This window comes from Marmota monax, unplaced genomic scaffold, assembly GCF_021218885.2.
Source record: "Marmota monax isolate L192 unplaced genomic scaffold, Marmota_monax_Labrador192_F-V1.1 WCK01_AAM20220418_F8-fsc00288, whole genome shotgun sequence".
Lineage (NCBI taxonomy): Eukaryota > Metazoa > Chordata > Mammalia > Rodentia > Sciuridae > Marmota > Marmota monax.
Genome location: NW_026693586.1, coordinates 1,032,495 through 1,060,381, shown reverse-complemented (window position 1 = coordinate 1,060,381; position 27,887 = coordinate 1,032,495). Strand labels below are relative to the sequence as shown.

The window sequence follows — 27,887 nt, the reverse complement described above, 5'->3', positions numbered from 1 at the left end:
TATTAAAAAAATTCTCTCTCTCTCTCTCTAAAAAAAAAATTAAAAAAAAAAAAAAAAGATGTACCCTGCAGTACTGCCCTGCCCTACTCTGAGCTCATGGAGACTTCAGGCTCATGATTCATTCATTTATCCATTTATCTAATCAATCACCACCTGGGCTCTGGCCATGTACCAGGCACTCTGCCGGGTGTGGGGGATGGAGAAAGAAACGGAGGTGATTATTGAATCCCAGGTCCTGTCCTCAAGAGCATGTCTAACAGAGGAGATCTTCACTCCATCAACAAATATTCTCTGACCGTGTGATCCACACCAGAGCCATGCCAATCCCAGGCTGGAGGAGAGACAGCAGAGATGCGATGTGGGATGAGCTCTGAAGCGGGGGAGCCCATGGAACTCAGGGTCTGTGCCCACAGAGAGACCGACAGCAGGCTGCACGCCAGGCCCAATGAGGAGGCAACGGGCTGCTCCTGGACGAAGCTCGAGCCACTGGAGCATCCCATGGCCCCATGCCTGGAAGCTGGGGCGCTGGTGGGGGGCAGAGGGAGGCGGAAGCTGCCCATCCCTGCTGGAACTCTCATGAGGTGGCCGGCAGGTCCAGGCCTTTACAATACAGTCTGATCCCCTCATCTGTCCTGTGTGTGCAGAGCTGTCTCCAGCTGCACCACTGCACCAGCTGGCCTCAGCACGTCTCCTCCCCTGGTGGCCTTGGGCAAGTTGCTTTACCACCCAGGAAGCACAGGACTCATGGCTCCTCCTGGGCGTGCCACAAGGGTCAGACATGGTCCCGAGCTTGGAGGCCCAGCACACGGGAGATCCCAGTAAGGCCACCTCCCTTATGCATGACTCCAAGTGTTGGGACAGGGGACCTGCATGAATAGTCCCTCTCCATCCACACTGTAGCCTGGGACAGCCTGGGGAAATCGGCAGCTCTGGGGGTGGGTGAGGACCCAGCACTCTAGGTGCACCAGGCAGGACCCACAGGCACAGACCATCAATCTCCAGGAGAGCACCTCGGGAGTCAAGGAACAGCCACAGAAGGAGCCTGTGGCTCTTTCCTCTGAGCCTCTCTATAAAACAGAACCCCCATCTCTCTGGGGAGAAGCCCCATTCTACCTCATAGCTCCAAGGATGCATCTGGTTACAGACTCCGTCCCCATGGCAACCGCTCCAATCTGTGTCAGCGCGAGTGCAGTCTGCCGCTGCCGCTGTAGGAGGGGGACCCCTCACGTGCTCCTCAGAACAGGGACCCCAGGGGATGACAGGGAGAGAGCTATGGCAGGAAGCAGCCTTCAGCGTTCACCTGGCCGGGCCCTGCGCTGGCCTGGGTGGGCAGATGTGCAGTAGTACCAAACCAGCCTGCACGTGCTGAGTGCGCTCTCAGGAACCACTGCCAGCCCTCCTGGTACCTCACTCGAGGATTTATGGAGTCTCATTGAGTCGACTGGGAAGACAGACCTATATTTAAAATTTCATCTGGCAGGATAAAGTAGAGGAGGGTTCCAGAGGGAAAGGAGAATGGACACTTGTGGAGTTCCCACCACATTGCTGGGGACTTGACTGGCGTTGTTAGCGTGTCAGCACCGGGAGCCTAGGGATGGCATCACTATTTTACAGATGAGAAAATGAGGGCCAGAGAGTGCCGGTCACTGGGCCAAGGCGACACAGCTTAGAAAACTGTCTCCAGGATGCAGACCCACATTCAGGCTGGCTCTGCCCGTCCCTGCACAGGATCCTACCCGCTGTTGGCCCTGGGGGAGGGAAGGCTGCTTCTTGGGGCCAGAAACCTTGGGGTATAGAACCTTCAAGTTCTGAGGGAGGGATGATGTGTGGCAAAAAGTGCACTGAGGCTCCTCGGGGTGCGGTGGGGTATCCTGACTGCCTTCCTGGGGCCACAGGACTCTGGAGCGATTCACGGAGGCTGACCCCAGGGTCAGGAAGGCTGGTCTCCAGGGCCTCACAGCTGGCCTTGAGAATCCACAGGAGGGTCTTGGCATGCCAAGAACAGTGGAGAGAAAGGGGACACTGTCCCCTACCATCACACTGTGGTCACACTAAATCTGTGTATCTGTATGTGAGACTGATTAAGTGACCACATAAAATAGCTTAGAAGTCTGGACCACACCAATTGCTAGTAGCTTTCACTTCTGGAAAGTGGAGCTGCTGGAGCCAGGAACAGGGGCATGGAAGAAAGGAGAGAATATATAGATTTACTTTTCCATTTCTTGGAATTTTGTTACAAAGGCCAGATAATTGTAGAAAATAAATAAGTAAAGGCAAAAAATGAATTATTACAAAAGGTCCCCCAAATATCCCTGGACAAGAGTGTCTGTTGGATACCAGCATCCTCCACAAGTGGGCGATACTCTAAACTGTTTGCAGAGACCACCTCTGCCCACCATCAAAAGGCAAAAAATGCCCAGTTGCTTTTTTGTTGGGGGAGGGTTCCAGGGATTGAACTCAGGCGCACAAGCACTGAGCCACACCCCCAGCCCTATTTTGTATTTTATTTAGAGACAGGGTCTCACTGAGTTGCTTAGCACCTCACTCTTGCTGAGGCTGGCTTTGAACTTGTGATCCTCCTGCCTCAGCCTCCCAAGCCACTGGGATTATAGGCATGCACCACCATGCCCGGCCACTTGCTTTTTTTAATTGAATATTTTAATTGTGTACTTCTTGTTTTTTTTGCCTGAGCCTCTCCAGTCATGGAGTACTCACCATCAGATAGCTTACAAGCAAACCAACAAGAGAGCACTCTCATACAATGTGTCCAAGCTACAGCCCAGACAAGGAGGGATTTGTCTCTTAGTAGGAAAGGACAGATTTTAGGAGAGTGAGGAAGGAGAGAAAAGAGATTACATATCAAGAGGTTATCTTCTCCAATTCTGTGATGTGATGATCAGGCTCATTTTAGCAATTTAACTACTTATCTATTTATTTTTCTCAGAACAGCACAATGTAATAATGAAGACTTGCGAAAGGTAAAGTCAACTCTTGCCACTGCTTGGAGACTGTCCAGCTCATCATGGTGATAGGCTGGGCACCCCCCTCCCCCAACTGGTCTTCAGATACATCTCTACAACCCACTCTGTCCAGCGGGTTGACAAGGAAGTCTCTGCTGAGCACTGGCTCATGCCACGAAATTATCCAGGGTTTGCAGCAGACAGCCCCTGCCTACAAAAAGGGTACAAGCTTGTTGGAACACAATGACACCAGAGTGACTGTGTCTGGAGTCACAGTCTGCAGTTCACACAGGCTGCTCCGCATACTGTCTATCCATTTGAGTTACCAACTTCTCTGGAAAGGAAAATGGGTATGATCACTTCCCTTTACACAGAAGGACACTGAGGGTCACAGAATAAGGTAGGTAGAAAAACACAATAAAAAACATGTGGGACACAGAAACAGTAGTGAACCATGAAGAAGTGAGCAGCACCTAGTCGTCTGGGACGAAGCTGGGTCAGAACCACAAACTTCAGGCAACAGCAAACTGTCACTCTTCTAGGGAACAGCAAAGGCAGCGCACTCCCCCACACACTTCCTGGGATTCCTGCCTCAAAACAGCACAGTGTTGATGAAAGTAAGTCCAGATTTTGAGAAAAATACAGATTATTAAGAATAGCATTAAAATCATGCTCCCACTGAAAACCGGAAGATGTCAGAGAAATTTAGAAGACAGATTTTAACTTTAGCATGACCTCGGCTTCCTAATGCATTAATCACTCAAATGGAATAAATCTATTCCTGCAGGGGCAGAATTACACAGTTATCTGTGATCCAATGTCAAATAGGTTATCCCTTGATTAAGGTGTTAGCATAGATGAGAATTTTATTGAAATGATTTCCATTATCTGCACAGCAGTTCATCACAAATATATTTGGCCTAGCATATTTCAAATATGATTTGATCACACATCAAAATGTGGCCATTTAATTCATTTTAATCGAGAAATTAAATGCATCTGCCTTGCTTCCTCTCCTAGGGCTGTTGCCTGTCGGGAAATTCCCACGCTGGCAGGTTCAGACAAGTTCTTGGAGGTAATGTGCCTTAGCCAGGATTCTCCCTACTCCACGTTCTGGCCATCAAGCTGTTAGAGAAACTTACAATTAAAGGAGTTATACTCAAGAATCATCTCTGTGGGTGCAGTGGAGAGAGGGAAGATTCGGGGTGTACCAATAAGGAGGGGTTTACTCTGCAAAAGTCATCAGGAAGCTCTGGACATTCCACTGCTTCCCCCAGGGTCACTTAGGATGCTGCCCTGTCATCTATCAAAGGTAACAAAAGCAAATCGTTCTTGCCCCCTGGGGAGGAACTGGATGCCAAGTGGGCAGAGGTGATGGCTGTTCACGGTGCTGTTCCCACTGGGGGCTGCCTCTGCCTGGCCTCTCTGCTGGGCCTGGAAGGGAACACAGGCAGAGGGCACCAGAAGCAAGTCTGGAGCACTTCCGGTCTTGCCAACAGGATAAGGGACCTGTGTATGGGAAATTCCAGGAGACGACTTCAGCTCTGAGGCAAGAAATGGTGGGCAAACCACCTGTCCTGCATGTACAAAGCCCAATTCCACTCCAGAAGGTCCTGTTAATAACTGTGGCCTGGAATATTCTGCAAAGTCTGCATGGCACTGAGATAGTATGTGGTCACTCTGTACCCCATTACAGATGCAAGAGCAAGGACCAGTCAAGGTCAGAAGGGGCTTGGGTAGGATGGCTGGTAAATCTTAAAATCTGAGCTGGAATTGGGAGGTGTCAGTCTGCCTCCTAGAGAAGGTAAAGGACAGGTTCTGTGTTCCAAAAGCGTCCCAAAGCCAGCCCTCTGCTTCCTCGCTGCTCTGGTCTGGGACACAAGGATCCTGTGGCTTTCCTTTCACCATCTTCTTGAGTAGGGGACAGGGGACTGTGCACCGTGGCCACTCTGACACCTGTGTTCAAGGACTGAAGAGGAGCTAAAGAGCCAGCACATGGAGTCCTAGCAGAGGCCTCCGGCGTCCACACTTCCATACTCAAAGTGGGCATTTGCAGCGTTCTACAATGCAAGCAAGCCAGCCTGGGCGGAGGGAGTGTCTGTCCTGCTGCCCTGGCTGAGGCTCGCCGCTGTCCTGCTGCCTCTGCCAGCCATTTCTACAGCAATGGGCAGGACCTGACCTGCTAAGAACCCTCCTGCCGTGGGGACTCTGGTCCTTTGAGACTCCTCTGAACTTGGGGGCTGTGTCTACAGAATAATACCTCTCAAGATCTCCTTCTCAGTATCCTGTGTGCTCTGCAGCTGTGCAGTTGTCCTCATCCAGCACAGCGCCCGAGGATGAGCACAGCCACCCACTGCCCACTTGTAGCTCAAGGACTGTGAGTGCAGGATCGAGGGAGTGCCCTGTCCCCTTAGCTTCCTGTGAGCTGGCTTGCCAGACCATTCTTCCACTCTCCTGAAGGCTCTGGGGTGGCAGAGCCTAAAGGCCAGCAGGGAGCCACCTGCCCCAAGAAGTCATCACTGCGCCCTCATGCGGATGTCCTCTGTGGGATGCGACAGGCCCTGACACCTATATTTGGAATCAGGCTTTAATTACTTTCTCTACACTCCCCACTGGGCTATTCATCCCTAGCCTCAGTGGCAAGCTTCCCTATCCACCTGTCAGCCAGAAAGCCAAACTCCACCTGGGCTGGGTGGGGTTGGCGGGGTTTCTCTTGGGAATGGTTTGGTGAAGAGAGGATAAGCTGCTAGTTCAATGAGAAAAAACTCAAGTGCATTGAGGTGTTCGTTCCAGCATTATATGTAAAAGCAACAAATGTGAAAGCGACCTAAATGTCCACAAGAAGGCGGTGCTTGTTAGCAAGGAGAGCTCTGATGAGCTGTCATAACAGTGATCCTGAAAAGCATGCAACCAACCATGGCAGGAAGTGATTTGATTATATTAATTAAGAAGGAGAACACAGAAGAGTATGCTCACTATGATTAGAACTACATATATTTTAAATTTTTTAAGAGAATGCATAAATAAATAAATAAAGCCCTGGAGATAGGGAGATTACATTTTTTAATTCCCTTCATACCATTTTTCTGATAAATACCACCAAAAGAAAAATGATTAAGGAATCCAGAGAGAAAGGGATCCTCAATGGGGTCCCTTGGTCCTGCTTCCAGCCCTGTCTCTGTTCCATCTCCCCTCTAAGCTTCAGATTACATAAATACACACTAGGTTGCCCAGAGTGATTGCCTGGTACCTTCCAGATCTGACTTCCCATGGTACTGTTCATCCACAAACAGTGCTTGGTGACCTCATTAGACTATGACTTTGACCATCAATATTTGCCAAACCAAGAGAGTTGGAGATCTGTTCTGAGCACCAGCTGTGGACACTCTGAGGAAGCACAGGGCCATTGCCATGATGCCTCCATTGAGATTGCCTTTCTTGTGCACATGTAGGAGCTACTGTATTGTATGTGGCTTCCAGGCTGGATCCAGAATTTAGATGATTTATATTGCCATTTTAAAATAAACTCTCAAAATAAAGCTCTCCTGTGTCTAAGAATTGCAGTATTTTCTGTAGACTATATCCTAATTTTGGAAGGGGAAAAAAGGAAAATATTTATTCAGAAAGTGCTTCATATTTACATAGCACCTATCGCTAATGAAACATCTTATCCGCTCTTAATGATGAGATTAAGGTGTAAATTTAGAGCTCCACCCACTAGCCTGGCATGTTCCTTATTCAGTTCAAGTCTGTTTGAAGTAAGTTACCAGGCTTCACCAGCTTTCAGAGTTAACGTGTGGGATCTATTTTTTCCTTTCTACAAAGAGGCACTTGCCAGAACACTTCAGCTATTTCCCAAGACTCAGAAAAGGTTCTGGGTTCTCTTCTGTGTCAGTCTGGGACTGCTGCCAGTTGGGAGCAAAGGGACAGGTTATGCACACAATGGATGGGGGACTCGAACATCTTTTGTCTTCCTACACATTTGCAACTGGTCAGCTCCTAAGAAAACCCAGCTTCCTCCTGGGAAAGAGCTCTGGGCATCTGTTGAATAATGCCATCCACAGAAAGCTCTCTTCTGTCTGTCTATAACTGGGCTAAGCCCAACCTCTGAGACTCCAAAGCAAGACATTGGCATCAGCTGCCTCCTCTCACCTTTGGCTGGTCTCCCTGCCTGGTGGTCATCAAGAGCAGGGTTGTTTCCAGATCTCTGGTGAAAAGTCAGGTTCATTCTCTCCTTCAGCAGGTATTCCTGGGGTGTCTCTGCTCTGAGGGCCAGGTGCTGGGTAGCAGGGTCCTGCTTTCAAAGTTCCCAAAGGCCCCTATAGGAAGCCTGGCCGAGTGCTAAGCAGGTGTTTGTCAGAGGTCAGACATAAAAGGTGTGTGCATGTGTGTAACGGTTGTGTTAATCCTCATGCCAATCTCACCCATCTGGGAAAGCTAGTTCTCCTCACTTTACAGATGGGATTACCAAATAGCCTGAGGAATAAATAATGTTGGACAGGAGCAGGGAATGGGGGATGGCTAAAGATGGGGAACACCAGGGAGGGAAATCACCCACTATGGGACCCAAGAAAGTGTGCCTGGCCTATAGACTGGGCTCCTAGTTCATTCATTCTCTTCTGACCAGGCCTGGGTGGCCATGGAACCAAACGGGCAGGTTCCAAGTGGGCCCAGGAGTCTGCATTTTCACAAGGCTCCCATACAATTCTTACACTACCTCTAATTCAAAGCTTCTTAGTTGAAGAATAAGCATCTTCTCCCTGGGAGGTGCTCTGGGTGCCCTAGGGGACACTCCCAGTTGCCCACAGGTCCTCATGAGAAGAATAGAATCAGAAATCGATGTTTTTAGAAGAGAAAGATTTCTTTAAAAATAATTCCTATCCCTAATTCAGCCTCTTGTGAATGCACTGGCCACCGGCACATGAAGGGTCACTTATATATAAATCGGTTATTTGAAACAGGAAAATCACACTGCAGATGTCCTGGAAGTCAAAGGATTAATGAGACCCAGTCTGAAGCCCTGGCTGCAGATGTGCCCGGCACATAGTAGGTGCTCAGGCAATGACAATTACCATTGTTTATAATAAGCAGCAGCCTGCAGCAGTGGTTAGCTTTAAGTCTGAGGTGCTCTTCTGGTCGTTTACCATTGTAGTCATTGAAAACACCCTACTGGACACACTCTACCAGACCCAGCCCACGTGAAGGCAACACCAGACAAGTCTGAAGTGTCAGGAATAGAAAGCTTTCAATAACAATAAGTCAAGCTGTACAAACTAGAAAGAATCGCTGTGAGGTTAAGTGACTTACTTCAGCTACAAAGCCACTCCCCAGCAGAGGCCGGAATGTAATCCAGGTCTCCAGCGTCCCACTGACAGTGTCTCTTTGCTAGATTCTGCTGCCTCTTCAGTGAATGGAGACTTCAAATAAAAAGTAGGCACAGAGTCTTGGACTGCTGTTAATAGAGGCAGTGGCATGGTTGCCACCAGCATCCTCTGAAAAGACTGAATAGAGGCCTCAGAGGCCACCTGGCCAGTGCTGTCCTGCAGGGATCAGTCCAGCCCCTTTTAGGGATTGCCTGGGAATGGCTCAGTGTCTAGTTTCTCAAAAGCTGAGATGGCTTCTCACAGACCTCTGCCTTCTCTCTAGGGCTGGGGTGTGGGCAAGCAGAACCCATGGGCCCAAACTCCCCTCTTCACTCTCTCTCCTGGGCTCCCTCACCCCACTCCATTTCAGGATCTGAACTCTCGTACACTCTAATCTTTCTGGAGAGCTCACCTCCTCTCTTCTTACCCAATCCTGTAACACACTGGAATGGGATTAAAGGCACTTCATCCACAGGCACCGTGGACGTCAGTGATCCAGCAACAGCTCCCGCTCCCAGTTCTGCACTGGCTGTGGATCCGTTACTTGCAGCTTTTCAGCTGTTGTATTTACAATTGTGGCCTTTAAATAACAGTGCTGGTGAACAGTGCACCTGCTATTCACTTCACAGTCCATAAACTGTCAAGACTGGGGACCTAGATTCTTTCTAGAACCCAAGTCACTGTCCTTCCCCTCCTGAAGACCTCTCTGTTGTTGAATCAAATACCTGGAGATCCCAGGAAGGAATGCACGGCCAGGGTAGGAAGGAGCAAGGTGGGTGGAGAGGGAAGCCCAAGTAGGAAGGAAACAGGGTGACAAGAGGGTGTAGTGGAAATGCCCAGCTGAGGGAGGGGCTCCATAGCCAAGGTACCTGCTGCAGAACTGAGGGGCTGGGTGGCATGCAGCTCCGAGGTTCTGTCACACCCACATATCCCAAATGCAGACACACCTGCCCTTGGCATTGTGAAGCTCATGCTGACATAAACTTGAACCATGTTTGCTGTGCTTCTCAATTGCTCAGGAACAGGAGGCTGTGTCCTAGAAAGGAGGAGCCTGTGGTCATGGAGGAACTGGATTGTCCTTGGAAACATCCCTTTCAAGCCAGCTCCAGCCTCACTGTGGCATGAGATCCTTGGGCCCTATTAGCCAGGACCTCTGCTGACGCTGGTTCCATTACTAACTCACATTTACCTCCCCAGCCACCAAAACAGGCATGAAGCTTATGTTTGATAAAGTCTTAACATTCAACATGGTGACGTCAGGATTTCCTCACCAGTTGTGATCCCGGCTGCTTTTATGGCTGTCTAGTAACCAGCTCCCCATCGCTGGCCCTCAGCCCCAGCAGGGCAATTCCTCTTCCTGTACATCTGGAAGAGGAAAGCCCCAGACCCTCCTGCTCTGTCCTTTATCCAGAGGGGACAACATGAGGCTCTCACTGGGCCAATAAGAGGCACTGGCCAGGTCTCGGGATGTCTAGAGGGTCCAGGGACACAGTATACCATCTCATTACAGGGACTTTACCTGCTGCCTCCTCCTAGTCACCTGGTCTCCAGTCCAACCTGTACGTGGGACCCCAAATTCTCCCTATGCCTTCAGGGCTCATTCTTCCCACCCCTTCCCCACATGCAGCCAGCCAGAACTGGATGCTATTATTTGCTGCACAGGAGACTAAGAGATGCCACTCACAATGATCCCCAAGGAATATGGTCAACATTCCTGAAGGCAATACCCCAACAGTGCCAGAGCGCAAAGGAAGTTGGAATAAACTCACTGCTCCATAAGACTGAGATCTGCCAGCAGACTGAACCTTCCAGGGGATTTGGGGTCTTCCTGGAACACTATGTGGATCCCTTCTGTAGCGAGCCCAACCCACCTGCTGCCTTTAGATGTTCACAGGTTTGTGAACATCCCATTTCACACAAAAAAGCCATCACCAATGACTCTCGCTGGCTAGAAATGCTTCAGGAGAGAGGTAAAGGCAGAGGTAAAGTACCTCTGTCCTGGAAAGAGTGGCATCATATTATATAGACCCCTTCCAACCCAAAATTTTCAAGAAGCTGACCCAAACAAGGAAAAGCTGTTAAAACAGACAACCCATGACTGGGTGCTGGAAATGGCTCCAGGGGTGTACTGGAGGGGAAAAGATGCGGGGAAAGCCAGCAGCTCTAGAACTCAGACACACACCTGTTTGAAAGAAAATCCCCTTCAGTGTCAAAGTCAGAAAGCTACTTCAGGCTCACACCTCATAAAACTGCGTATCAGAAGACATCTTCAAATCTGTACCTGCGTATCAGCTTACACATAAGAGAGATGCTGTTAAGGATCTACTTGTGCCAAAAAGAGAAAAGGATTTTACAGAAACCCATCTGACATAAAATGATAATTTTGACCCACATCCTCTCAAACAAGAATGAATCTCTCAAAACCAGTCTTAACACAGTCAGGCAAGTACCAAGCTGCTCCCCACGATGACTTCAGGTCAAGAGGCCAAGGTCACTCACTGGCTCAGACCTTACCTGCTCTGTCATGCTGCTACTCTCCTGTGGCACACCCTTCGCTCTCCAACCAGGTGCAAAGTCCCTAGAGAGGCAAAATCATGCCTGATGCTTGGGCATCTGGATTCTCAGCAAACGTGAGGCAGAATGGCGAATCAGGAATCCTTCAGGTATCAGAGACAAAAGGGAGTGTGTGGCCCGCCTATGAAAATCAAGGAGCTAAAGACACCAAGTATTCAATTTCGAATGAGGATTAAACCCTAATCTTAACATTGATTTCAATGTTTTGGACACACGATCTGAGACTCGTTTATTTCTTCAGCCAATATTTAATGAGCTCCTGAAAGAACAGTTCATTAAAAATGAATGGAATGGTAACTGCCCTTCAATACTTAGTCTAGCAAGAGGAAATGAACGAACTCTAGTGTGATCAATTCCATGCTGGAGACTTACATCAATACAAGGATTTTTGTGGAAACTGTGATTATTTCTGGCAGGGCCAATCAGGGTAGGTTATATATGCCTTAAGCTTTGAAGAGGCTCAATAAATAGATGGACAGATGGACAGAAAGAAGGGTAGGTGGGTGGGCGGATAGGTGAATGGGTGGACAGAACACTGAGTACATAGGTAGTAGGTGGGTGGGTAGAAAGGAGAATGGGGCAACATTTTAATAGGCCCTGAAAGGGGGGGGGAGGGTCATGTTTGCATAGTCAGAGGAAAGGAAGGAGGAGATTCTAGCCACAGAAACCCCGCAGGCCATGCATGACTTGGCACCCTATAAAGGTTCCTCAAGGGAAGCATGGGAGGGCAAGGCTAGGAATGGAGGCTGGAGTCAGGGAGTAGAGGGTCCTGAGCTCCTTACCAGAAATTTAGATTTGATGTGAACTGGATTGCCAGACTGGCTGACTGGAACTCAATTCAGGAAAATGGACATTGTAGAAGCCTTCTGAATGGAGAAGCAGTACTTACTGTACGCCACCAACTGCTTTCCAGAAATAAAGCATTTCAGACATAGAAGGGTAAAAGCAATGACATGAGGGTCACTTATATAACTACCCACCCATCTCTGTCCAATGTTAACATTTCATATTCATAGCTTATTTTTTCTTGAGATATAAATCGTTTTACATGCAACTGAAGCTTCTCCATGCCCCTTCCTGGGGCAGCCACTTTTGTAGTTTGCTTTTTTTCAAGAATTATACATGATGATACAAATGAAGCTTTTAATTTATTTAATAACTCTATTGCATTTCATTAAATGAATATCTACAATCAACCCAGTCTCCCTTTATGAGACATTTTTATTTCTAATGCTTTTGCCACTAAAAACAATGCTGCGAAGGATATTCCTGGCGATGGAATTGCTGGGTGGCCGGTGTATACACAGCTTCTGCTTTATTGGATATTGCCAACTGCTTTAAAACACAGTGTGAGCCAGTTTACACACCCACCAGCAACATGCCAAGCAAATGATCTTTGCTTGACATACTGGCTACACTTTGTGCCATATGACAGGTAAATTGTTGTTGTTGTTTTTTTAAAATGCTGAGGGTCAAACTGGCCAGCATGGTACCACAGAGTTATACCCCCCGGGCATGTCATTGTTTTAATTTGATTTTTCCGAGTTGCTAATAAAGTCAGATATCTTTTTACATACTTACTGATATTCTGATTTCCTCTTCAGAAATTGCCTGTTCATATTTTTTGCCCATTTAAAAAAATGTATTTTTAAAATCGGTTTGAAAGAAGCTCTTAATAGATTTGAAATACTAATCTGTTAGTTCTGGGTCCTATAAATATCTGCACCCAGAATGTGACTTATTTTTTCACATTGCTTATGGTGTTCATATGCCCTGGATACATTTCTATTCCTAAATTAACTCATACACAAACTAATTATCACCAACTCCGTTTCCAAGAAGGGAAACTAAGATCCTTCAGTAAAATGGGGAAGAGACACAACTCAAACCCAGGTCTTTATGACCCCAACACCCCTGTGTGCCTGATCACCCTTCTAGACCATCTGTTTTGTGTGGGAGAATATAATGAACACCTGTACCAGCACAGAGCACTGAGAGAGGGGGAAGGAGAGAGGCAGGAGGCTACCGCCAGGGGAAAGCAACAGTTTCCAATGACTGGATGACAGCGCCAGGCAGGAGAAGGCGGAGCCCAGGTGAGGGGAACACTGGACACAGGAATATGGGAGGAGGCAGCTGGGAGTTTGTTTTTCAACACTGAGCTGAAGTCTGGTGTGAAGCCCTGAAGGACAGCTGGAAAGGGGAGATGCAGAAGCCAAGTGAAGAGAAAGTCCTGCAGCTGTGGGCCTGGGTAAGCTAACCAAAAGGAAGAATCGGAAGTGGAAGCCCAGCTCTGGTGGTCCCAAGTTCACCCTGCCCTTGAGATTGAGTTCTCCAAGAGTTCATCTCACACTAACTTTTCTTCCTTCTACATCTGACACCCAGTACAGTGCCAAGCTCACAGCATTCAATGAATGTTTGCTGAACTAATAAACAACAGTTACACTCCTCATGCAGATCCACAACCTCTTATGCAAAACCCCTGTAGTAAAAGTTTCTTTGCCTCTAGAAAAATAATCAGGTGAAGATGCCCACTGGGGTCAAAGGTACCACTCCTTTCTGCAGCTGAGCATACAAATACACTAAAGAAAGACTATAAATAACCTTAAATCACAATAGGTTGTGTTTTGCTGCCAAATGACTTTGTGCCAAGCTTAAAAAAACTCTTTCAGCTTTTGCAATGTGGATTGAAGATAAGGAATTATGAGTCCATACCAATGTTTTTTTTTCCTGATTACAACTCAGAATGAGAAACATTTTTCACTGCAATAAGTGTGCAAGCATGCGTGCGCGCACACACACACACACACACAAACCTACGAATATAAAAGTGAATAATTTGTTAAATAATCATCACCCTTATTAACTATGAAGCATTTTGATATATTTTATTTCATTTACTTTAAGAAGTCTTGTGGCCATTAAACTGATATCACAGCCCACTGACCTGAGACGCCCTCCTCTAGGTTTTGTGGGTTTTTTCGGGGGGTGGAGGTGGAGATAAGGGCTCTGGCTGGAAAGGCCAGATCCTCTGGAGCCATGACATGATGTGGGGTCACTGAAGTGGGGCAATGGGGAAACTGGGTGAAACTATGACCTAGCCAGTTGGATGGGAGCTGGCCATGGTGCTGCCCTACAAAGATCAGTAAGGTGGATCATGAACCTTATTTTGCTTTGCTTCCAAAGGAACCTCAGCCAGAAAGGAGCTCAGACTCTGTTTTTCTTTTTCTTTTTTCTTTTCTTTTTTTGGAGAAGGGCGCTGCCATTATCACAACCTCCTGGCCGCTGGAGGGGATCTGGGCATGGAACCCAGGGGGGCTATACTACTAAGCTACATTCCCTGGCACTTTTTATTTTTGATTTTGAGACAGGGTCTCACTAAGTGGCTGAGGCTAACCTTTAATTTCACATCCTCCTGCCTCGGCCTCTCAAGTCAGTGGGATTATCAGTGTTTGCCATCACAACCAGCTATCTTTCAACCTCTCTGGATTTTTCTGGTCCACAATAATCAATAAATAGGCTTTTCATCATAGAATGCCAGAACTGAAGGGGGTGTGAAAGACCACACAACCCAGCCAGCAAGTGCTTCAACCTGCAGGGGGCAATGAGGGGCAGGGAGACCTTGAGCAACAGGCCCCAGGCTTGGGGTTGAGGGGAGTCTGGCTGGCCCTGGAATGCTGAGTTAGTGGACCCCGCGGCATATCCTGCCATTCAGCATTCCAGTCCAGCTCTCAGCTCAAGTCATACCCTCGGATACTGCCCTCCAAACAAAGATGGCCAGGAAAACTGCTCTGAGTTGTGTCTTGCATGGCCAAGTCTATAGCGGGTTGTGTCTTGCATAGCCAGAGCTCAGTCCCTTCCTCAGACTCAGCCACTCAGCTACCATACTTATGTTTTGGGCAACATGGCCCTTTTCTTCTTTTTGAAATTATCAAAAATGCACTCAAATCTGGGTTTAAGTACTTTTCACATGAAAATGATATAAAAATACTGTAATAACTATTTCAAGCAATGCCTCTCTCATTTTACATTTTCATATAAGTAATAAATTTCTCATTTGTGACACAAAATTTAGCACTTTGTAAGTCAGGATCTTTGTATTATCTGTGTTTGGGGTGTATATAACAACTCTCCCAGACTGATCAGAGGACCTAAAAAACAGAAAAGAACCTCTTTTAGGAACCCTCTGTCCACCTTCCTCACACTGAAACACCCCACTCAAGTCATCTGCCTTGGGCAGGGTGGGGGACGAAAGGAAAACACTCCAGATGTAAACTCCCCCACAGCCTGAAGAGGAGGCCAGTTGTCACTGTCGTCATCAACTTCATCATTTCTGAGGTTCAGGGACATCTATGTTACATGCCCAAAGTCAAGGTCTGCCCGTACTTCCTTCTTGCCTGTTATAGACCACTGGCTGCTCCTTCAGGAAAGAATGCTGCTTACCAAGCTGACACTCAAATGAATCAGCTGGTTCACAGGCAAACTGCCTTATACAGTCTTGAATGAGCACATCTGAAACCCCAGGCCAGAAAACTAGAAAATGTGCTTTCAGTCTTAACTGATGAACACAGTTGGATTTGTACAGAGATATAAATGACAATTTTTTATCTTTCTTTTCCCAAGTTGCAAAAATCAACCGGCTAGTTCCATATGCCAATTCACAAGAGACACTACTGTTTGCAACAAAGAGCAATGATTTTTGGTATAAAATATTATACAAATATAAAGCATTAATAAATACACTATATATTCTAAATTTTGGTTGTTTTTTTTAAAGCTTCTTGCTACAGTGTAGTAGCACATAAGACAGAAATAAGACTCAACTATAGAACTCAGAAATAAGCACAGGCACATCAAAGGATGCCATCTGTGAGACTGGTACTTTTGGAGAACAGCATAATTTTGCAGGGAGCACCCCCATTCCTGGGTGCACAGTTTTGGAATCTCTCCCACATGGAAGTGAGAACAGTGCTCTAATTTTCATTGTTAACAAATGGTAATGACTATGAACAAACATACCCATTATACTAACAAAAGCTAGTGTGTAAATCAAGCAATAACAGAAAAAAAAAATCATCTACAACTGGACCCTTTGTAAACCTGTAGACTTGTGTAAGGTATTTTTACAAAACAATTTTATCCAGTGGATCTGTGATGTGACCCTGGCACTGGGAATTTTTCAAAGCTCAGACAGACAGGTGATTCTGATATACAATCTGGTTAAGACTCTACCAGATTTAATTAAGGGGTGTATTTTTTCTCCAAACACTTGCTGCCAACTAGAATTCCACTGTCTTCCAATTAAGTCTACAATTAAAAATAAATTTAAGTAGTCATTTTATTTCAGGAATGGGAAAACGTTTTTAGACATAAAAGCAGAAACAAGCACAAAATAAAAGCTTAAATTTTTGGTCTAAATAAAATTGCAAAATTTTCTGAATGTTAAAAACTATGATAAAGCTAAGGTACAAATGAGGGAAAATATCTACACAAGAGCCAAAAGTCAGGACAGCAGGGACCAGTCCACAGCACCACCCTTCATGTCCAAGCCAGTCTTTGATTCCTTGTGGTTCCTTGTTTCATAACATTAAGCTATTTCTCAGCACATACCATATGAAGAATACGCACAAGACCTCACTGAACATCACCCAGACTTCACATTAAAACCTTGCTGATCTGCCAATTCTGAGGCTGAGCCCACCTGCAGGTAATCTGCATGTCCTCTGGGTCATCTGACAGCATGGCGCTCCATCCACCAACACTACGGAGCTCTCAGGTTGTTTCCATCTGGAAGGGGGAAGGCTGCCTATGCTCAAGTGGAACCAGATTTCCCCAAAGACCATCTTTGAAGTTTGCCACGAGTAGGACGCTCAGCTTGTGCCTTTGTCCTGTTGCCTAAAAATGGCAAGTCTAAAACTCCCGTGCAAACTTTACAAGTCCTTAGCCCACTAGCTCTTACTTTTAAAACCTCAAAAGACACAATTCTAATAATAGAATATTTCTGTATTTTCCCTTTGCTTTTCCAAAACTACCATTTTAGTTTCACCCCTGCCCCATGATGCAACAACCAGGTCAGAACTTGTTCAACGTAAGCACTCCACGAGTCGAACTCTGGATCCTAGCACACACTCTGGCCATCTGCCTCGCTGATTTTGTAATGGGTAAAAGTAGGTCACACCAGCACTGCCCAACTCCCAGGGCAGTCTCAAAGTTTCCATGAAATCTATGCATGCCCAAGGCCTTGGCAAGCTGGGACTTGCCACCACTGCCACACAGCCGGTGGAGCAGCAGTGGGGCTTCCCTTCAAGGGGGTTAAAGGAGGAATGACCAAATCAGAATCTGCAACTGAACTAAATTCCCAGGTGACAATGTGAAGACTGGGCAGGAGGAATCTGTCAATCCCTGTAGCATGATTTCTAAGAGCTGGTGCATAAGCGATAGGACCCAATGGACAGCATAACCGTGAGGTCCTACTGTCATCAGGGTTTTTCCTGATGCTACTAATGTCGTGTGTGCATCTTGCTCAGAACCTTCTGTGTCAGCACACTGTAGCACGACATTTTGGTAATTTCAGCTAGGACAGAAATCAAATCTCATCAGAACTAGGCCGGAAAGCTGTCTCCATAGGTTAGGATAGCATGTTCATGCATGTTTGCACTATGCTTCTGTTTTCAATTAAATATTCATTCCTTACAGAAAAGTTCAAGGGACCTCTTTGGAGTATTTGAAGAATTTATTTTTGAATAATGTATTGCTTGCATAAGTGAGATCCCCTTAGGAATCCTGTTTCCTTTTAGTCTATTCATATTCTTAGAGAAACAGGAGCTATTCTGTCTCTTCTTTTGTCTCTCATCTTACAAAAGGGAGGGAAAAAGATAAAAAATACAAATTTTGTTGTTTTAAAAGTTGGTTTTCAATAGGCTTTCTGGGTCTTGGAACTTTCTGGACTATTCCCCACAAATATACATTAAGTTCTGAATTGAGACTACAGAGGTCTACAGTAGAACGAGGAATCATGAGATCTTACTAGTGGGGCTGAGTTCCCTCCTCCTTTCAGAGCTCTGGGGGCTCCCAAGCACCCTTAGGTGGGTTCACTTCTCCTTTCTCTGCCCTCCTCTACCCAAGATCAGGAGCACAACCCAGGCTGATGCCTCCCCACAAGCAGCCAGGCTCCACATGACTCTGTCCCAATGAACACAGCTTCCCTCCCTCAGAGCTCCTGTGTCTGGCCTGGGGGTTGCAGCTGGGCAATCCTGTCCCCTACATTCTCACTTCAAGGAGGCATCAGCTTGGCAACTCTGACCAGGCGACTTCTGTGACGCTGGTTCCCCACATAATGCCCAGCACCGTGGCTGTTACTCCACAAATGTCAACTGGACCAGTCCCCAGAAATGCTTACACAATGTTCCTCACCATCACATGTTAACATCCAAATGGGGAATTTTAGGCTCTGGCTTCAGACAGAGGACAGAGAGGGAGGCCTGGCACTGATGGACAGGGCAGCCCCTCCCTGGCCAGAGGTAGGTGCTGCTCTCCTGCAAATCCAGATCCTCTAAAATCTCAAGTTTCTTCACAATTCTTCGGCTGGAGGCATTGGACTTGATCCGTAGTCAAGTAATAGAGACTCAATGAGTAACATCAGGGATTTCTCTAGGTCTTGAGGAAATAGCCACAAACTAAAAAAAGAACCTGCCTTCTCTGAGCTTATATTTTAGTGCAGAGGACAAATGTATGTCAGGTTGTGACCAGGTTGTGACAGCTACAAGGAAACAGAGATAGTGCCAGAGGTGCTACCTCACATGGGTTGGTCAGAGAATGTTTCTCTGAGGACGTTTCAGCATTTCAGAGGTACAAGGGACACCAGGGAGCAAGGCTTGTGAGCAACAAATGTAAAGGCAGTGGGGGGGGGGGGGGGGGAGGAGGGTGGAGGGGGCAGGGTGGAGGAGGAATGGGTATAGCTAGTTTTCAAGTGGAGCTCATTTTTATGGAGAATAGAATTACTGACTTCAACTGAAGCCAAGCCTTCCACAGTGGGACATGGAGTCCTTACAAGGCTTTGGGTTCTACTCACTTTCAGTGGCCAGCGATTTAGTCTAGAAACCATCCAGAGATCTTAAGACCCAAGAGTGGCTGAGGCAAACACAAGGGTAGAAGACACCAAGCAACCCTAAGTGTGCAGATCCAATCAGACACCTTCCAGAAGGTATCTTCCCTCATGCAACGAGAATGAATTGACGTTTACATCTGGCCCTCTGTTAAGACTGGCTAGACTGAGAAATGCACCAGAACTTCCACTTCTCCAAAATACGTGTCTCTTTGATCTGCCTAATTAGACAAGTAGAATTGGGAATCAAAGTAGTTTCATGGGAGGAAGCCAGAAAGTTCTGTTTTCTGTTTCCTATGACTCGCACTCATCATTTTAGACTCTAAATCTTGGTCATTAGTCTTGGAGTCAGTACCTAATACCTGGCTGCAGATGACCTTTATCTGCAACAAGTACTGGGGCAAGTGGTGCAGGAAAGGCTGCCATCCATCCTCCACACCCATCCTGCAATATACCATGTAGACCTGAAGGGAGAGGCTGCTGCTTGAGTGATTTGAGCACACACACAAAATGCTCAAAGACATCACCTCACAGAACTAATTCCCAGTATTGTGCATCTCAGATATAGACATCCCAATTTTTGAAGAGTCTATAATTTATACCAAGGAGATAATTGGGTGAGTGTAGAAATTATACAGAAGGATAGTCATTGAAACTGAGTTTTTAAGACTCAAAAACTGGAAAGAACCCAAATAACAGAAATTGTAAACCACTTAATTTCCAGCAATAGGGAGTTGTACCATCCACACAGCACAGCCATTGAAAGGATGCTGTTAGCATGGACAATGTGCACCGCAAGCCACTGACAGCAAAGCAGTGTACAATGGTGAGGACTGGAGTAGTAACAGTAGTGAGGCAGTAAACTTAGTTCTTTTTATTTTTCCACATCATTTGAAAACTGTACAAAGCAGATCACCTTTACAAGAAAAAGAATTCATCTGTACTTTGGGAAAACAGTTATTGAGAGATCGAAGGGAGAAAATGTTTAGTAATATTCTGGAGAAACGTTTTTATTTAAAAATATATATATATGTACGGGAAATAAAGCAATGCTCCAATAGCTGCCTTAAACTTTGTAGATCATCAAGAAATTGAACTGCTCAGAAATTCTGTCTTGCCACTCAGCCAGAGACCTGTTGAATCAGGCCAAACAGGAACTGGGGATGTAGCCCAAGCAAGCCCAGAGTTGCACTTTAAGCCTACACTGGGCCCAGTCATTAAGTACTTTCTCATTTCTCAAAGCAGAAAAACCATCCTACAATGTCTTCAATATTTTAATATGCTCCAGAAGACTCCACAAATGGGGCTCTTAAAATTGCATAATAATCCATTCTGTGACATGAATTTCTAAGCTGACACGGTGCCTACCAGGCCACTGAGAACCAATCAAGAGCTAAAGGAAAACCCAATTTCTAGGGGAAACCTCAGAGGTCATTTAACCAAAAATACAATTTGCTTTGGAACAAGACAGAGATATTGGAAGGAGAAAAGACTGAGACGCCTGCTTATAGCTGTGTCATCAAGACCCAGCAGAACCTCTTCCCAGACTCCACAAGGATCATCGTTTCTGGCTATGTCAATATGTATCAATTTATCATCTTCCTCTGCTGCAAAATTGAGAAATTTCAAAATATTTCATCCAAATCCAATTTTAATGGCAAACTCTGCCTTCAAGTATTGTGACACTCAAAAGCCCCCACAGATATTCCTCCACCCATAAGAAAGGATGGGGAGTCACCTGCACATGGAGTTTCAAATACCCTCCAGCCAATTTCATCTTATTTAGCAATTTCATTCTTACTCTCAAGTCCCAGTGAACACAGGAAGCAGGCTTCTGCCCAATTACCCATAGTCCAGGGTTTAATAATCCACTGTTGGGACTCCTAAGAAGTCTCTAAGGAAACAGCAAAGAATAGGGCAAGCTGTCCCTACTGAGCAACATCCCAGAGGAAAGGGAGGTACACCAGACTAGGGACCACAGACTTCCTTTCAATGTCCTGCCCACAAGCACTTAGGAAGGACACCAACCCTACTCTTGAGAAACCCAAGGAAAAAAATCCCAATGTCTTCACTCCTTGACAAATCATATATAAGAACAATGACAAATCATATAAGCACTGGCTTGCCCTAAGTGGACAAGATATGAAAACTGGTTATTATTTAAATATTTCTAGAAAATGTCTTTCCATGGGGAAGATGAAGGTGACCACATCACTCGAACCTATCACAGATTCATCCCTGACATCTCCTCCCTTCAGAGGCTTTTTGCCCAGCTCTTTAAGCTAAGTGATACAAGTGGTCTAGTCACACAAGACAATGATATCTAGAGTTAGTCTTAAACTTGGTATTATAGATGAGCAGAAATAAAAATGATACAAATTATAACCACTGCATCATTTTTGGTCATTGATTGTTGTACAACTTTTTTATAGGTTGATGGCTATTTTGCAGGTCAGAAAATTATCAGCAAGGTAGTATAAGTGATTTCCTAGAAGTCTGTATTGTAGTGCATATTTGCATAAATACTGGTAATCTGAGAGATTTATAGGAAGTCTCTGGACAAGAGTTGACAGAAACAGAATAGTGCTAGTTGTCCTTTTAACGGCTACCATGTCAGATTTTTAAAACCATGACTCCCAATATACAGCAGGGCTGAAGTAATTGTCTTGACAAACTGTTCTCAGACTCTCTAACTAGTGTCCTATGAGTATGGGTTATGGGGTAAACAAAAATTAATAGGTCCTTGAGGAGAACCAAGACTTCAACATGCTAATATTTATAGTTCCAAGAAAAGAGTTGTGCTCAGCTTTTTGACTTTACAGACCAATAAAATAATTTAAAAGTACCTTTAGAGAACTCAGGACTATAAACTTAATTTTACAAAATGAGGACATATAGCTAAGAAAAGGGCATAAAGTACAAAGGAATTTTTCTATTGAAAATAACATCTGAAGTCCCTACCGTGTCCCTGTTTTACTGCAAAGGGACACTCCACCACCACCACCACCACCAATTATGCCAGAGCTACGGGGTGAACTTTCAGTAGCCAAGGTCTCCTGACGTTGGCTTCAGACACAGCACACAGCGAACACACTGCCCACACCGCTGCTGATTCCAGAAGGAAGCCCCCATCCCCACCCCCGTCCCTGCCATGCCTACTGACTCACTAGCACTGTTAACTTTAGGGAGACTAGCTCCAGACCCTGATTTAGATTGACTTATTTGTAGATGTTTTTGTCCATTTCCTTTCCTTTACTTCGTGTGCATATTTTAAACAAAAAAGGTCCTTATTAAAACTCAAGTACAAGCTACTTCATTAGAACAAAGTTTCTGCTACTCACACAGAAAAGCCTGATATGCCTTGGGGTCCCCCTACTATACAGTGCTCAGAACAGTTCAGAGACTCTCACTGGAGAAAAGAGGGGTGTGATTATGTGACGCATGCACACCACACATACAAGCTTCTGAGAATGAAAAGTAAAAATAGTCATGCTTTAAAATTTTCTCAAAAGTAAAACTATTAGGTTTTGAATAATTAGACAACTTAATTTTTATTAGAGCAAGAGTCAGAAAATTATTATATACAATATATTCTCTTACACAAAACACATCTGCAATGTTTCTGAAAACTACAAGAAAAAATTCAGTATCTTAATCAGTGGTATGTGAAATTTTTTTTAAAGGGTTGTTATTATTGTAATTGTTTTAAAGTAAGACACACCTGAACAGACAATGCAAATTCAATGTGGGTTCATGTGGGCCTAAAACCGTGGCCTTCTCTGCACATGTGTTTTTAATAGCACCTGAGGTAAACAGGTGGCTTTCTTCAGCTATCTCCTTAACTGATGGAGGAGCTAGCCAGCTTCCAGAGTCGCTCTGCATCCTCCCACCCCTGGGGCGTGCTAAGACCCACTCCTAGCCTGAGGAGAATGCAGTGGTTGGAAGGAAAGGCTGGAAACCACCCCGAGCCATGCCCAGAGAAGAGCAATTGTCCCGTAGAGACCACCTCAACAGCACAACCAAAAGGCCACATTTAGAATCCATGAATTATTACAGGCAAACCTTAGAGGCTAAAGACACCTATGACTAGAACAAGTCTACTCCCCATAGGAAGGGAGGTAGAATAAAAGGCAGTAGGCGCATTCTCACAATGAAACAGCTGAAAACTCTCATCTTCAGCAGAATAACACCTGACCACAGGAGGGAAGACTGACCTGGATGGTCTTAAGGCAGTGACTAAAACTGGGCATCATTCTGAAAAGCTAGAAGTAAATGTAATAAATTTACTTGGAAAGTGTAAGCAGGAGAAATGTCACAGGACTCCACCCAATTTTAGAATCTTGTGCTTGATGTTTTCTCCCCAGTAAAATGGGTATCTGAAGCATGGATCAATTCGAGCTCCTCTCTCAGGTCCCTCTCTCTGGGGACAGAAAATTGTAAGGCACATGTGTAGAATCCCAAACACTGTATGCTAAAATGAACTACAAAAATACCTTCAAATCCTGAATGTTGTCTGACTTCAGTTAAGTTGTCTGATCCAGGCTCCCCTCTACCAGTGTGGGTTATTAACAACAGACTGTACTGACAGAAATGTTTTGGGGTGAAGGTTGTATTTTGCGTACATTAAATCTATGTTATATAGATCAGCTTACACCTTGTAGGTCCAATTCGTAAACGAAGGTCAAGTCTTGCCTCAGGTACCAACAGCGATGCGGTCCAAGATGCTTCCAGGATATGTTGCACTGTTACCCTGAGGACACACGCCCTTCTGTTCACTTAGTCCCAAGAGCAGAGACTCTTCAGACTTCTTCGTTTTCCAAGGATGACCTTCTGAGTGAAGCTGAATTTTGCAGGAAAGTCCCGTGAATGACATACCAAGCAGATGGTCTGTGATTTCACTGTGGAGCCGTTCAAATGGACCTTTGTGTTGAAATACTTTTCTAACTGAAGATAGTCTTTCCTAAACTTATAAATGAATTAATAAAATTCAGAGATAATCAGACATTCACAAAATCTGAAAGGAATAAAATGGAATCTGGAAACCTTGACTATTTTCCTGAAAATGTGCTGCAAATTTAAAAGTCACAAAACAATGAATCTCAAATTTCTAGCAACTATTATAGCTTCAAGTACACATTTTACACCCAAGATATGAGAAAAATTCACACTTAGGGAGAAAGAATTCATAATAACCAGAATTTTTAGGGAAAAAAAGCATGCTCATTTTAAAAACAATATTTCACTTATCGTGAAACAAAACCTTCTCCAGCAAGAGGCATCACTATGTATAAGCCTTGGGCTCTAGTTTGTACATGCCTAAATGGGGGCAGCCTCTGCAGAGTTCTGGTCTATTTCTTTATGAAGTTCTCAACTCAGAGCAGGAGCTGTTTGGAGAGGCAATCGACATCCTTCCAGGGTAGACATCCCACTCCAAGGTGACAGAGAACTACTGACAGTGGGAGAGAGCAAAATTGAAGCAAGGGCAGAAGTAAAGGGAGGACAATCTTTCAGATCAGGGCTTCCTGACAGGCAGTCAAAGGTATGTCCTGCATGGACAGGAACCACACAAAATGCCATGTCCGTGCTGCAGTCTCAGGGAAAAGAGCCAAGATTAGGATGCGAGGTGTCCCCCAGAGTTCAGGAAACTGAGAGGTGGAATGACTGGGTTGTGAGAGCCTTACCCTGATCAGGCACTGATCCACCTGACTGGACTCACTGGGTGGGAACTGTAGGCAGGTAGGGTGTGGCTGGCTGAGGGGAGTCACAGGGGGCATGCCTTTGGGGTTTATACTTTGTCCCTGGTAAGTCACCCTGATTATCATGTCCTGAGCTGCCTTCCTCACCAGGCCCTTCCACCTTGATGTTCTGCCTCACCTCTGGCTAACAGCTGGCCATCTATGGACTGAGACCTCTGAAACTGTGATTACCAAATAAATCCTTCCCTCTCTAGAATTGTTTTTTTCATGTCTTTTGGTCACAGAGGAGAAAAGACTGACTAAAACAGGAGTCATGCTTTCAGATTTCCAGGAGGAGCTGGTCTAACACTTCCAATGCACAGGGCCATTGCTTCTGCTCACTTTCTCTAGCTTCCTACGCACATAGTAGAGTTTTGTTTGTCCTTGGGCAAACGGAGTCAGATCTCTGAACTGCCAAGGAATGTGCAAGCTGTGGAGGGCAGTGACCAGGAAGCGGACTTCCATGGACAACTATACTACTCCCATAGCACAATGAGGTCAACCTAAAATCTGAATACTAAAATGTGAATCATAAAACTGAATGTTTTATTAAGTTTCTAGGAAGCAACCATCAACCACAACTATTTACATGGCTTCGTTCTCCTCTATGCTTAGTTGTCTATTTTATTAAGTTGTACAACAGGAACTTAACTAGAAACATTTTCTTTAATATTTATGATATTTACTTGAAGTTAAGCTAATCTTTTGAGTCACATCACTATTTGGAACACACCAGAACAAAATCAAACTCACTGTTAGGTAATGCACCTGTTTATTTCCATATCACTATCCTTACAATACTGCAGCACACTAGTGGAGCTACCTGAAGAACAGAGGATGGCCCCTGCCCCCGCCACCCCAGCCCCACCTCGCCACAAGACCTCCTCCTCCAGTGCACTCTAGGTCACCTCCACAAAATCTACCCTGGCCCTACCCACACTCTTTATTGTCAGGCTCTTAATTTTTTCACCCTCTTGGGTCTCTTTCATCTGTAGTCACAGTTTTCAGAATTTAAGAAGGTTTTTAAAATATTCATTCCAGTGGGGACCATGATTTTCTAGCCTGGCTAATTCTTTCCAAGTATATCAAATGCCGAAGCCCAGTCAATAGTGTGGCTAGAATTGACTAAGAGGAAACACCTCGATTGACAAAAGTATCACAGATGAAGAGATTTTAAAATGCCAGTTGTTTTATATTAAAACGTAATGTGGCTTTTAAAAAAAACTAATGTTCTCAATGTACCTTCTATTAAATATACATCAGTCAATTTTCCTTATAACAAAGCAAAACAAAGGCGGGGAGGGGAACAGTAATGGATAAGCCCTTTAGCTTCTAAAAGCCTTCTAAAAGAAATCTTAAGAAAACCTGACAAAGTTACTGTTCCAGAACATTCCCAGAGTCCTTTAATCCCAGCAGGAATAGGAGAAGTTGGTAAAAGACAACCACCAAGAATGGCACCCAGCAACAGTTCTCCATCTGCCCCAAGAATACCCGTGTCCACACCTGGGTCCACAGCTGGAAACAGGAAATGTGTTCCATGGGTCCCTGAAAGGAAGCCTTAAGGGGGACTAATCCTCCCTGAAGATTCAGTTGTTTTTCTTTTTCCTTTGAACTTACATTGCCTACCTTTCAGCCACTTTGCTTTCTACTAATTCATTCACCTGACAAGTGAAAGGGAGGAGGTGAAAAACCATAGCTCTTTTCCCTCCTCGTTACGCGATGCTAATATTGCAAATTGGCAGCATCTGCCAGAAATGTTTCTGTGAATAACTTGGATACATCTGTGTATTCTTGACCATTCTGGGACAATTTCAGGTTTAAATTTTATGATTACTACTTTTAGGATTGTCATTTCACTTCTTTTTTCTCTTTTTTATCCTTTATCAATAATTATCTCTGATCTAAGTAACTTCCTGCTGCAAGGCAGATAGATGCAAAAGAAAACAAGCTAACCCAACAGTTGTGTGAGGAATGCCATAAACTGCCTGGGAAAACAGGAGGCCCATGACGCCCCAGGCTGAGAAAAGACCACTATCTCCAGAGTATGAGACATCAGGCCGACTTACAGGAACGAACTTCTTTTATATATTTTTATTAAATCTACTAATTCACCTAGTAAGTCATTTATAGATTCAAAAACAACATTAACTTCCAAGGTTCCTAAGTATTTCCAATATGGTCAACTTAAGGATCCAAGATTCTGAACATGCCATCACCAAAAAAAATTGCAAACCTAAAAAACAAAAAAGGGAAAAAAATTAAACAGTGTCAAAGGAAAAGATTTTCTCAGAAAGGTACTTACTTTTATAATTTTTGAAACATTTAATGTTAATGCTTTTTCTCATTTTACACTTAGAACCTTTTAAATCTAATATTAGTAAGTTTATGTACAGCAAATATTAAACTATATGCATACACACTAATTATTTATCTAGTATTTACTTGGTCAAAGATTTTTCACATTTACAATTTCAGGCTTTAAAGTGGCATTAGTTCTATCTTTACTTTCTTTTAAAAGCTATTATGGTGAAAGACATCCAGATACTTAAATTATAGATTTCATTCTTATATAATTCATGTTGTTAGAAACTACTTTTTTTTTTTTGCCAATAACAGTGGTTAGTATTGAAATAAGAAAGATGTTCTTCAATATTCTTCTAGCCTCAAAAAGGTCCAATCTAGTTAAGACTTTTTATGAAAAAGGAAAAAACTTTGGGTAAATAGAAAAAAATCAGAATTTCCAAAAAAGATAGACAGCAGTAATTGTTTCTTATTAAGACACTATTAATACAGAAAAATAAATCATATGAAAAACTCTTCTACTGTAGGCTTAAAGACCATGCTACTACTGGGTGTGGTGGGCCTGACTGTACAATCCCAGTGACTCAGGAGGCTGAAACAGGAGGACTGCAAGTTGGAGGACTGCAAGTTTGAGGCCAGCCTGGGCAACTTACAGAGTCTCAAAATAAAAAATAAAAACAGGTATTAGCTCAGTAGCAGACGGCCCCTAGGTTCAATCCCTAATACCAAAAAAAAAAAGAAAGAGAAAAGTACTTAGATCAGCTTCCACCTACAGAAAACCAAGAGTTCAGAGTTCATATGTCCAGGAGAAGTAGGTAACTACAGGAGTGACGATAAAACAAAGAACTTTCTT

General features: G+C 44.7%; 2 protein-coding genes across 2 annotated transcripts in view; both read right to left on the bottom strand.

Moving 5' to 3' along the window:
- The window catches only part of Xkr6 (XK related 6), a 234,203-nt gene that overhangs the window by 131,638 nt on the left and 74,678 nt on the right, over positions 1–27,887 (bottom strand). The gene's annotated exons all lie outside the window — the stretch shown is intronic.
- The window catches only part of LOC131424728 (uncharacterized), a 31,152-nt gene continuing 3,315 nt past the window's right edge, over positions 51–27,887 (bottom strand). The window contains exon 2 of the mRNA XM_058583980.1: positions 51–26,966. Within this exon, the coding sequence (XP_058439963.1) occupies positions 139–1,134 (996 nt within the window). The 5' untranslated portion in view covers positions 1,135–26,966 and the 3' untranslated portion in view covers positions 51–138. The remainder of the gene's footprint in view (positions 26,967–27,887) is intronic.